The sequence below is a fragment of the Paramacrobiotus metropolitanus genome, unplaced genomic scaffold (assembly GCF_019649055.1).
Source record: "Paramacrobiotus metropolitanus isolate TYO unplaced genomic scaffold, Prichtersi_v1.0 Parri_scaffold0000065, whole genome shotgun sequence".
Lineage (NCBI taxonomy): Eukaryota > Metazoa > Tardigrada > Eutardigrada > Parachela > Macrobiotidae > Paramacrobiotus > Paramacrobiotus metropolitanus.
The window spans coordinates 463,584-474,666 of record NW_026570285.1 but is presented as its reverse complement, the minus strand read 5'-3'; the positions used below and the strand labels follow the sequence as shown (position 1 = coordinate 474,666).

Sequence of the window (11,083 nt, the reverse complement as noted above, 5' to 3'; positions counted from 1 at the left end):
AGAAACTGGTGTATACCACATAAATCTAGTAGCGAAGTAAAACTCTCGAATTCCGGGAGATTGACCGATCGGCCCTGGAAACAATGCGATTTCGTCGTAAGCAGAATGCAGTGCACGGTGTACAGCTCAGTGGTTACAGGATGCCAAAATGTGCCACCGTGACCGAAACTAAATCCGGCTCTGTGCTTCCTTTACATTCTGCAAATATCAGTGACCTCGCTTTCAGGATGCTCTGCATTACGTATCACCGTAATGTCAATGCAATGGAGCGGATTAAACTGGAATGGAACGGATAACTGTACGTCGGCTATCGCCATTGTAAAAAAGTTGGGCAAAAGACTGCAGCAGCAAACGGGAGAGCGTCGATCGCATGAATTTCTGCGTCTACGACTATCGCTGGAAATTCAGCGCGGAAATGCAAGTGGATGGTTTAAATAAATTAATTTTGCTGTTGTGAGTAATATCATTTTTTTATTTTTCTTCCACCTGATCTGTGCGTTGATTATTAATAAAGAATGTCATATAACTGTACACCGATGCTCTTGAGCTGTACTTATGTAGAATTTATGCTGATTTTTAAGTCAGGGCTACAGACTGTATATCATTGATTTGCAATAATCTAAGTTCACGAAATATTTGTCAAAAATGCTGCATTGTTGTATCAATATCTGGTGGTGCAATAAACTGTGCAACATAAACGGTGGCAGATTAATACTCGTATATTATGTATTACGCTATGGCGGAAAACACCAACAAAAGACCGGATAAACCTGTCCGGACTTAATTTTACTACTTATGTTACTGAATGATTTTATTCGGGAAAAAGCCAGTTATGCAGTTAACATTACAACAAGCCGGCGCTGATAGACACTAATGAAAACATCAGTTTTCGGTTCATGTTATTTGTACTAGCACAGATACAGAGTTCGAGTGGTGATGCTACGGCGGGTAAAGGTACGGAAAATATCAGAGCAATACTTTATCTTCGTTTTTGTAAATTCACGGTTACAAATGGCACAAATATCCGTATGTTAATGTACCATCAATCAAAATACAGCCGATGTGCTTACTATCTAGTATCCAGACGAAGCACCATTCCGTTAAAACAGTTCGCAGCCTCCATGCAGGTACTTTCATCAAAAAGGCTGCTAAATCTGCCCCCTGTTGGGCGTTTGGAACCTGTTTGCAATTATGAATTGTACCAGTAAAAAAATAACGCAAGTAAACAAACACCAAATAACGACTTCATGAAACAAATACTTGTTTCAGGAAGTCGTTATTTGGTGTTTGTTTGTTTGTTTGTTTGTTTGGTGTACTCTAAATTAGCGTTTGCCAGTCAAGCAGTTAAGATCTTCGCGAGAGCCGGAAGGTCATCACCACGATAGCTCGCTGGTTAGCGTAAATCGTCGAAACCGCAGCTCGCTTAACAGAGCGTGCACCGTGAAATGCGTCAAATTTTTCACGTCCAGGTGGGATAGGAAGTCGAAGTTTGTCTCTGTCGGCGCCGGAAACAACAGGTGACTATACTGGTTGTTAGCGCGTGGGTCCGGCATCTGTATTTGTACCAAAACCTAAAAAACTGTTTGTTAAACGATGTCTTTGTGCAGATGAGTTACGGTATGCATTCCCGTTAACAGAAAATACAGCTGAACAGAAAAGCGATCCGCAACTCATTTCATCTGTTTTCCAGGAAATCAGCATTACTAAATACATTACTAAACGATTTGCAATGGGGTCATCAAAACAAGACTGGTGTTAAATCGCTCCAGTGTCAACTTTCAAAATTCGATATGTACTGCAGCATTTATCTTTGCTAGAAATCAGGAAACTGACCTGCATTTTGCGCCTGTATCGCGAGGTATCCTCCCGCTGAATGGTCTCACGAATCCAGGTGGCGATAGTCGCCAGATCATCGCCCGTTGGGATCGGGAAACTGTCATCGATCAGACCCCATAAATCGTCCAAATTCAGCGACCGATCACTTCGGATGAGCCCTTGGGTGATCAGCACCTGAAACTGCTGGCTCTTGTTCAAACTTAGCAAATTAACGGTCAGATTGCGGATCACCAAGGCTTCACAAACGGATGTGAAGGCAGTCAGTTCCGCATACAAGTCGAAAAGGAACTCCGAGATTGGGCTTTCTTTGAATTTTCCACTAAACACATTCCACTGCTGATTATGGAGAATGACATTTTGAGCGGGCTGGTAACCTTTTTCCTGCATAATGCGCTGGAAGACGCCGGCACTGGCGGTTGGCTGTTTGTGTTTGAAGTACACTCGCTGCGGAGAGTTCGTGATGGTGACCAGTTTACTCCAGCGGTGACAGAGGCTGGCGGCGTTTAGATATTCCTCTTCGGCTGCTTCTTCAGCTGACAGATACCCATACTCCAGACTGGTTCGGCTACTTAATATGGGTAACGCCATAATATCATTCCAAGCGCTGCACACGACCCGGATTCGGCACTGCTGCGCAGTATTCAAATATTGGAAGAGCTCCGTAAGGATGGCTATAGGCAACATACCCAAACCGCTTCCCAACGGTTCTGTATCGTCGGTTTTTCGGCGTTTACTCCAGTTCCTATGTTTATCGATAATCTTTTGCTTGAGTATCCGTTGGCGGCATTTCTCTGAACAACTTGTCTGATTTCCTTTTAGCTACGATCAAGCAAAAAATTTGTATAATTAACCTGCAAAACATCTAGCAAGTTATACATACCCTTATAGTGTGGAAATCGCCATCTTTGGCGAGTGTTGCTGAGCTGCGATCAAAGGGTGCATGAATGTGCTTTCCACGAGCAATGGTGGTGACGATCCCATTTGGAAGTGTCACTCGTACCAGTCCGAAAGAGTGCATCGCAAAGTCGCCCATCAGCAGAGTGGCGGGATAACGTTTCCGCGGCTCCTTTCTTCCAAATCTCATTTCAACTTCCGCCGTGAATTCTTCCTTCTGATCTGCATATAGAATAATTGGAGATGATGTTGTTGATTGCTGTTTTAACAATCCAACACATAATCATGCATTTTTATGATAGAAAAGTACTGATGTTTTCGAAAGACCAGAATCTTTCAAATAGTTGAATCGACGTAACTCGGAAAAATGTTAATTTTCAAATGCCTCTTGCGTGCAAGTGTTCAGTCAGTAATTATTCTCAGAAGAATTATTAAGCTAAACAAATCTATTTTCGTGGGTTTTCACGTTATGAAAATTATCCTATGGTGAACGTCTTTACTAACTTTACCGAGCCGGCTGCACAGTGTATGTAAATACCAAATCTGATGGTATAACTCCGGGGTGTAACCTCTTGACCTACCAATTGAACGCGCGTACAGTTGGCCGGTTTGGCCTTCCGCGCACAACAAGTTTGAGCTCTGACGGAGGTAGATGCTGCCGAACGGGATCCGGCGAACCGAACGAATTTGAGCGGTGCTCGCATGGCCAAAATCAATTTCAAGCCCATTTTCGATGAGCCAAGTTCGATAGACTTGTCCACTCAGCAGTTCACCATCAGCCAAAATATCCACCGTCGTAACGCTGATACCCCCGCGTCTACGAATGCAGCATACAACCGAAACGACAGAACGGCTCCAGATCTGTTTTCTGGCCGGGTTGTACTTGGGCCGCCGCTCGGACCCATCAGATTGTGAGTTCCACATTGTCAACCGGCATAAATCCAGGCCGTATACGCAACGTTGAAGATGCGCTCATCCGCATGTGATAAGGTTGTTTCGCGAATGACTTTAAGAGCTACAAGAATAATTTTCTCGTACTACGATCCCTAATATTCTGCACCAACAGTCTAATGTACCGTAGCTAGGGAACCTGATCTGTAGTTACTAACTTACTAATGATATCGCATAATTCAAGAAGTTCGCGACAGTGAAATTATTGTGATTTAGTGTCATACCAGTTGCGAGAACAATTGTGTACTGGTTGCGCATGGTATGTCTGTTGCAGTGAATTTATTAGTGGAGCCGAAATCCGGGTGGCTTCGTGTGCCTTGTTTTTTATGCGGTCGTAAATCGTAATAAGGATTCCGATCAATTTATGTACTTGTGTATCAATCATTTCTCTATTTGTCTTTGTTGAAGATCCTGCAATTTCTGCTCGTGCGCCAATCTAGAGCACATAAAACACTTTCCAGTGCAAAGTGCACATTCAGGATGTGCCGCTCAAGATAAGTCGTTTCGTTAACCCTACACGGCTGCAACGCTTGGAGCATATATGAACCATTATATGAGCATCCTTATTAATTCTTTTTAGGATTCTGGCCATCGTGTAACTCAGGGACTCGCTCGATAATGTGAACAACCCGGCTCGTTGCGGAATAATCACGGAATTAATCAGTCATGAGCGTGTTGTTTAACATAAGCGCTTTCTACAGTATTTTCTTGGATTTATGGACTCTTAAACTTCTTAGGTTACCGTAGCTTACCAAACAGTGACCCTAAGTGGCTACTACTTTACAGGGATTTTGGATTAAGGTCTTTATTTTGGGAGTGGCTTTTGCTATTTACGCAAGGTAATTGGGCGAACGTTTCGCAGGTTGTAATCGTTCTTTCTCGTGTTGAAGGCACCGTTATTTCTGCTCTCGCCGCGCTGAATAAGTAGATTACAATAATACAGAGTCCAAGTAATTTTTTCTACCAGAGTGGTGCTGCGGTGCGAGAGTGGTGCTGCGACATGTATGGTTGGTATCGACCACGTTTCGGTTTCAAAAGAGATGCTTAGTTCGGCATCGATTGGTTTCTCGTCCGTTGATGCCTAATTATCGGTTCGTTTTCGGATGGGGCAACAGCACACCGTCTATTATGTGAACGACTCCGTTGGTAGCGGAAAGGTCACCGAAAACTATGGATGCATCGTCGATCTTGATAGCATCTGCAACGCAATCATGAAAAATGTTATAATAAGAGAAGAAAGATGTCTTAGTCGTACTCTGACTATCGAAGGACACCGTCCAGTTGGCTTTCTTATTCAGTGTCTCCACTTTCAGTTTGTCCACCAGTCCGCGGGTCATCCAGGTGCCGGCACTTGCGAAATGATATTGCAGCACATCTGTTCGACAATCCGACGGTTAATAAAAATCAGCCGAAAGCACCAGCATTTTCATTACCGGTTAGCTGCGTACGGTTGTTTAAAAGTGCGTCCCATGTACCACCTGGCAGTTTCTTGATGGCATCGTTAGTAGGAGCGGCAAAGGTCAGCGGCGTTGATGCTGTAATTATCGATCATTTATTTTCACTAGTTTAGAATAACTGGTTGCCAATAGCGCACTATCAATTCTAGTACAAACAAGATGCGCCTCAAAGTTAAGGTAAAACTCGCAAATGCACAATGTTGGGCGTGAAGCATATTTCCAGGTGAGATGTCAGTGCTTACCGGGGATTGCACCTGTGAGTAAATCAGTCAGGCCAGCCGCATCAATGGCTTTGAGGATTTCCGACAACTCTTCACGCTCTTTGGCGATATCGAGCAATGTGCCACTTTGTATATGTCCCACAACGTTGTTCAATGTGTGAATAACTCCGTTGGTGGCTTCATGGTCGAAAGAACTTATTTCGGCATCGTTGTATAGTTGCACCTAGAAGAATTCCAATGAGGGTAGCATTCAAGCGCTCGTCGTACGACGCTCTGTTCGTTAACTGCGTGAATTTAAAGCAGTTCCTTTAGTCAAGCTTATAAATTTAAAGGGGGAACTTATACTTTACTATCCATTTTTGCCTGTTACATTTTTACTGTATCCGTCGTAATTAATGAATCGGCCAGTTAGTCCATGGCCGGCCAGGGTCTCGAAGACCAATTCATCCTTTAAATCTGCTCGATCCTTCCGTTGATTCAAAATATGATACCTACAGTTAACACGAGGTACCTAAGAAACCAAGTTAGCTTTCAAGAAATCACAGAAAGCGAGTGTTTATAAATGCATCAAAAGTGGGAAAATTTTACAAAAAAATTGTCCGACCTCATTAGCTGCTGGTAAGAAGCTGCATCTTTATCCCAGTGATGCCTGGTGTGTCGATCGACAGCGAGAAAAGCCTCGTTGGTGGGTGCAAAACGGTGAGACCGCCTTTAAGAAAAAAGGCAAGCATTTGTTGTCGTACCAAGCAACGATGTAATTGCTGAAATACATAATATTTGCGCTTATTACTAACTTGAGTTGGTCAGTATATTCAGGCTGCCGGTGTCTTTTAAAGCCGAAAGGTAGCTGGTCAGTCCCATTTCCTTAGCCAGATCCAACAAATTAAGTGTCGGCTTGCTTGTGGTGTTCCCATGATCCGCGTTAATGACTGCGAAGGGAACGATAACGAGGTAAAAAAACGGGAGCATTTTTGCTAGGATATTACGATGACAAACTACACTTTCGGCTTTGTTAGAAGTGACAGGGTAATCGGCAAAACAGTTCTACTTTTATCAATGGCATGGGTGCAGAGTCATGCGGTTTGTTATGTAACTGCAGATGCTTTAAATTGTTGATACATTCTCATGGAGCCTCAGGCTAGAAAACTAATACCGCTCATTAATTACGGTATAACAATGTCTCAAAGATAGACCGCAAAACCGAAAGCATAACGATGCAATAATAACAGCGGTACAGAAAAACAAGCAAGCGTAAAGTTGTAACGCGGTCATCTACTGCATGTAATGCTTTTCGGCCCTCTATAACATACTACAAAAATACGACTCTATAACCGGGTTTGTTTAGTTGAGTACTGACCAGTCAGTAATGGTACCAGGTCAGGACTGATAGCTCTGATTTATATAGCATGGAAGCTAACTGTGCGAACCGGAAAACGCTTGCACATCTGCTGCTGCTGGGATCTGCAGTACAAGTGTGGTTGGACCGTTAGGCGAATGTCTAATACCGCACTTTATTACTTTCGTGACTTTACTACTTTGTTCTCCTTGTTCGCCGGTCAAGCTAACACATTTTTGGATAAAATAAAATTTGGGATGTAAGTCAGCAGGAATATCCGGTAACACAGGCTTACAGAAGTGATTAGTTTTTATGGAACGCAAAACTAGACGCGCACGAGCTGTTGCGTGCCCTCCACTGGGACGCTGACAATGCTTCGAATGGGAATCATCAAGGGAACCAAGCTAAATATGGCCCACTTCATGAGCTGCACTTTCAGGAACATATATATATCTTTATTCCTGGAAGATCAGTACATTTTTAAAATTGTTACCAACCTCACATGGAGGCCGGCGACACCACAAACTGTTAATTAGCATTATATCACCATGGTTCTGCCGCTCAGAGCGCTGTCCGGTACACAGAAAAGTCCACAAAGAGTGACGACGGTACATGTTGGCTCGAATGCTAATCCCGACATAATATCGCTCATATTAGTTTTTCAAAATTTTTGGTTGCAACTGGCCGGAATCCCGTGCTGTAGTGCCAACAAGTCCCACCGAAATCGCATCGTACGCTTATGGACCGTTCTGCTCATTCTCTATTCCGGTTTCGTAAGTTTTCTGTCTGTATCGGCCGTCATTCGGTATGCGGTGGCCTTCAGAAACGCACCGGGTGGAAGTAGCTTGGTGAGTGCCGCTTCCTGGTTGCCGGACTGTGCTAACACGCTGCGCGGGTTTATCACCGTGGTAGTCTTTTACTCCACCTGCACAAAACTGCACAGGATGGTTCGATCGCTAAACAATTTAATTTGTTTGGCGTACGATAAGCCGGAGTTGCTAAATTCGATGGTCGGAAAATGGCGACGCTGGGCAGTTACACTAGGCGTTCTTATGTCGATATTGTCCCTTTTAACCGAGTATGTGAACTGGAAATATTGGTTTAAAACAGTGACAGTAACAAATGGTCAAACGAAAATCTGGATTTTTCAAAAATTAATGATGCTGCAGGAAGGTCAGGCCGTGTTTTGGTGTCTCGGTACCGGCCCCGTTTTCGGCATTTCACAACAAATATTCGTTATTTGTATTGTCTGTGCGATTATTCAAAGGGATTGCTACAAAGTCATGGCCGAACAGATTTGCGACGGAGGTGCAAGGGAAGTCAATATGTCACGATTATTTACCAGTGTACACCGCTTTCACGTGGTTGTATACCGCGCCATTGAAAAGGGTCAAGAGATCTTTGAATGGCCAGTATTCGTAATCATTTGTTTGGATCAGCTGACTGCATGTGGGTGTGTTGCCGGGTTAGTGTCGCTCCTCTATTCCAGGGAGAACTCGCCGGGAGCTTGGCTGTATTTTATCGTATGGTTTTCTGTGTATCTCTTATTGTACACTCTTCTTGGTCCCTGTTGTCACAGCAAAGGATCAGGTACATGCAGCAGTTTTGTAATTGAACTTTGCAGATGAACTTCGGCGTAAACTTTGATAAATAATAGGAAAGAGTACAAATGCATATAACGGCTCATTGGAAAGCTATTTGACTGCACTTATTGAGAAAAGATATTACTTGCGCAGGCATAGCAATTTGTTACAGCAAACGTATAGGACAAAGCCATGATAAATTAAAAAAGCGAAGTACCTTTCGTTTTCGGCAGTGGCATGCAGTTCACGACCTCCTCTACAAAGTCCGTCGGAATACCACGGAAAAAGTAGGGGAAAGCTTTACACGTGCCAGCGTGGAAGACAAAATGGAAAATCTTATGTTTATTCGGCGGCACCAAAGTGTTGAACTGATCGCTGGACAGCTGGTTGCTGTCAATCGGTCTCTCCTAAAACAGGTGTATTTGAATTTGTTAATTGAAATGCATTTTTTGTTAAAAGATATGGGATCTGTATGTTTTCAAAAGTATTCTAGAAGTCATGCTGAGGTCAAAGCTTCTGAGAACATAGCTGTAAACGTTAAGCTTAATAATACAAAGCAAAAATAGGAATTGTGAAGGAGATACCAAGCTGGAATATTCTCGTAGACCGGAGCCGTGATCCTCTCGGCAATTCTCCTGTTTTATGGTTTATTGCAAATCGATCCGCAGCCCAACAGCAGTTGTCTGCCATTGGAGATACCAGCATGCGTGAATACCAGTTGGGCGGCCATTTCAGAGTGTAACTTGACCTTTCCGGGGTTACTCCATAATTTCTGATAACATTAGCCAATGATGCCGTATGCCTGATCGGAAATTCGGAAGAAGTATACATCGCTTGTCACTGCGAGTGATAACTTTATAATTATTACCACGCACTGATACTGCCGACTGCGTATTTTTGAGAAAATCGCTTGCTTTCTATGTGCTTAACGCCGTTACTTACATCACACATGCACAAAACGGCAGGGGATAAAAGGTGGCACTGGCACCTGCCACTGGCAACTGCCACTGACAGTGGCAGTTGCCACTACGCGTTCTGGCAAGCGATAAAACGTGGCAACTGCCGGAATTTTGAAACGTGATGGTTCTGCCATCCAACGATAATCTTTTTGTAAAGTACCTAAAAAATTCAGAATGAAGTAGGTCGCCTCTATACGATTAACCTCTTGCCACTTAACCGTGACAATGTAAGAGCAGTTCCTACTGTACGCCTCCTAATGCCATGAGAGCAGGAACGTTTTTAAATCCCAAGTGTCCTAGAAAACACCGCGTTAATCTTCGACGTCATAATCATCATTAAACGGCGCCTGCTATCGGGGCCTCATGGTAGAAGCAGGGAATCACAAAAACTGGCCGTTCAATACTCACGCAGTGAACAAGGGCAATCTACACGAATCGAATAATTTGGGAGGACCTAATGGATAAATGAATGATCACCTGTATCGCTTTCAGTTCCAAATAAACACGGCTTACATCAAATATGTTTAATAAACTATACGAAAACCAGCGAAATTGTAGTGTGCTTCGCTAAGGCACATGACAATGCCTCGGATGCGGATTGCTTCAAGCACATGAAGTTGCTGGTGCAAGCAACATCTCAAAAAAAGCTTTTATAATTATTGAAAAATTGTATAAATCTAAGAATTTGTAATTTAAAATCAAATAATCAAAGGCTCAACTAGAGCCACTGTTGTGTCGAACGCTGTTGTACAGAAAATCAAGCGCTTATTGTTCAGTTATGAATGGGACGGGACGTGACGGCGGCGTCGACCGATTTAGAAACAACGGCGGTCGCACTGATCTCGGCGGCGGCGGCCGCCGCACTGCACTGTGCATTCAAGTTTAGACTCCGCCCCATGCTAGCTACAGCAAGATAATAAGTACTGCCTGGAAAAAAGAACGGAGGCAGTTCCTGTCAGACAACAAACGGCACCGCGACATTTCGCCGCGGACAACTAGTCGCAGGACTTGTGGTCGCAGACACCGCAAGGCCATCTCGTCTCGCGACGTTTCGTCGCAGGACATTTCGTCGGTAGGACTTTACGCCGTGAGACTTTCCGTCGCATAGCCGTTTCGACGCAAAAAAATTTCGTCGCAAGGACATCTCGACGAAGCGACATTTCGCCCATCAGATAAACGATTTACTAAGCTGACTAAAAAGTCAGAAAAGAGAAAACTGGAAATCAAAACCAAACGAACAACCTAAGAAAACCTAAAACCTAAGAAATCAAAGAAACCTGAGAAACCAAAGAAACCTAGGAAACCCAAGAAACCTGAAAAACCTAAGAAGAAATAAGGCAACCTAAGAAAGTCTGAGAAATATTAAGAAACTTAAGAAAAAATAAGAACAAACATTAAAAAAAATTAAAAAACTAGTGAGAATTAAACACGGAAACTTAAGAAAAAATAAGAACAAACATTAAAAAAAATTAAAAAACTAGTGAGAATTAAACGCGGTTAATTATTTTGCGGTAATCAGTCGCATCGTTTGAAAAGTCCCAAGACGAATTGTCCGCGACCAGACGTCTTGCGTCAAAATGTCACAAAGGTAAAATGTCTTCGCGGCGAAAAGTCGCGCGTCGAATTTGAGTTGCTACAAAATGTCACACTCCCAATCGTCCGGGTGCGCAACAGGCACCTCAAAAGCGCTGCGCCGCACGGAATTTCATAGTTGTCTTGTTAACCCTTCTGCACGGTTTTAAAAGACATTTCTGGATGCATCTTTCACTTTATAAAAATGTGTATTTCACAGTAATGTTACTGGCGACTATGGCGATATAAATTGTCAAATTAAACCATCCAGGCT

At 43.3% G+C, this 11,083-nt stretch overlaps 1 protein-coding gene across 1 annotated transcript; it reads right to left on the bottom strand.

The window, feature by feature from the left end:
* Positions 1–4,494: 4,494 nt before the first annotated feature.
* LOC129594041 (uncharacterized protein SYNPCC7002_A0175-like) lies at positions 4,495–6,401 on the bottom strand. Its single transcript, XM_055490587.1, has 7 exons — positions 6,154–6,401; positions 5,964–6,068; positions 5,730–5,850; positions 5,381–5,582; positions 5,115–5,216; positions 4,937–5,056; positions 4,495–4,879 (listed from the first exon to the last, which is right to left on the bottom strand). The coding sequence occupies exons 2-7, from the start codon at positions 5,966–5,968 to the stop codon at positions 4,767–4,769; spliced, it is 663 nt and encodes a 220-aa protein (XP_055346562.1). The 5' UTR covers positions 5,969–6,068; positions 6,154–6,401; the 3' UTR covers positions 4,495–4,766.
* Between the last annotated feature and the right edge of the window lie 4,682 nt (positions 6,402–11,083).

What these genes read in the sequence shown, in the direction of transcription:
- LOC129594041 (XM_055490587.1), bottom strand. An exon ending in ACTCACAGGTGCAATCCCCG is followed by an intron (nt 5,217 to 5,380) that starts GTAAGCACTGAC and finishes CGATAATTACAG; the next exon opens with CATCAACGCCGCTGACCTTT. An exon ending in GGTGTCCTTCGATAGTCAGA is followed by an intron (nt 4,880 to 4,936) that starts GTACGACTAAGA and finishes ATTGCGTTGCAG; the next exon opens with ATGCTATCAAGATCGACGAT.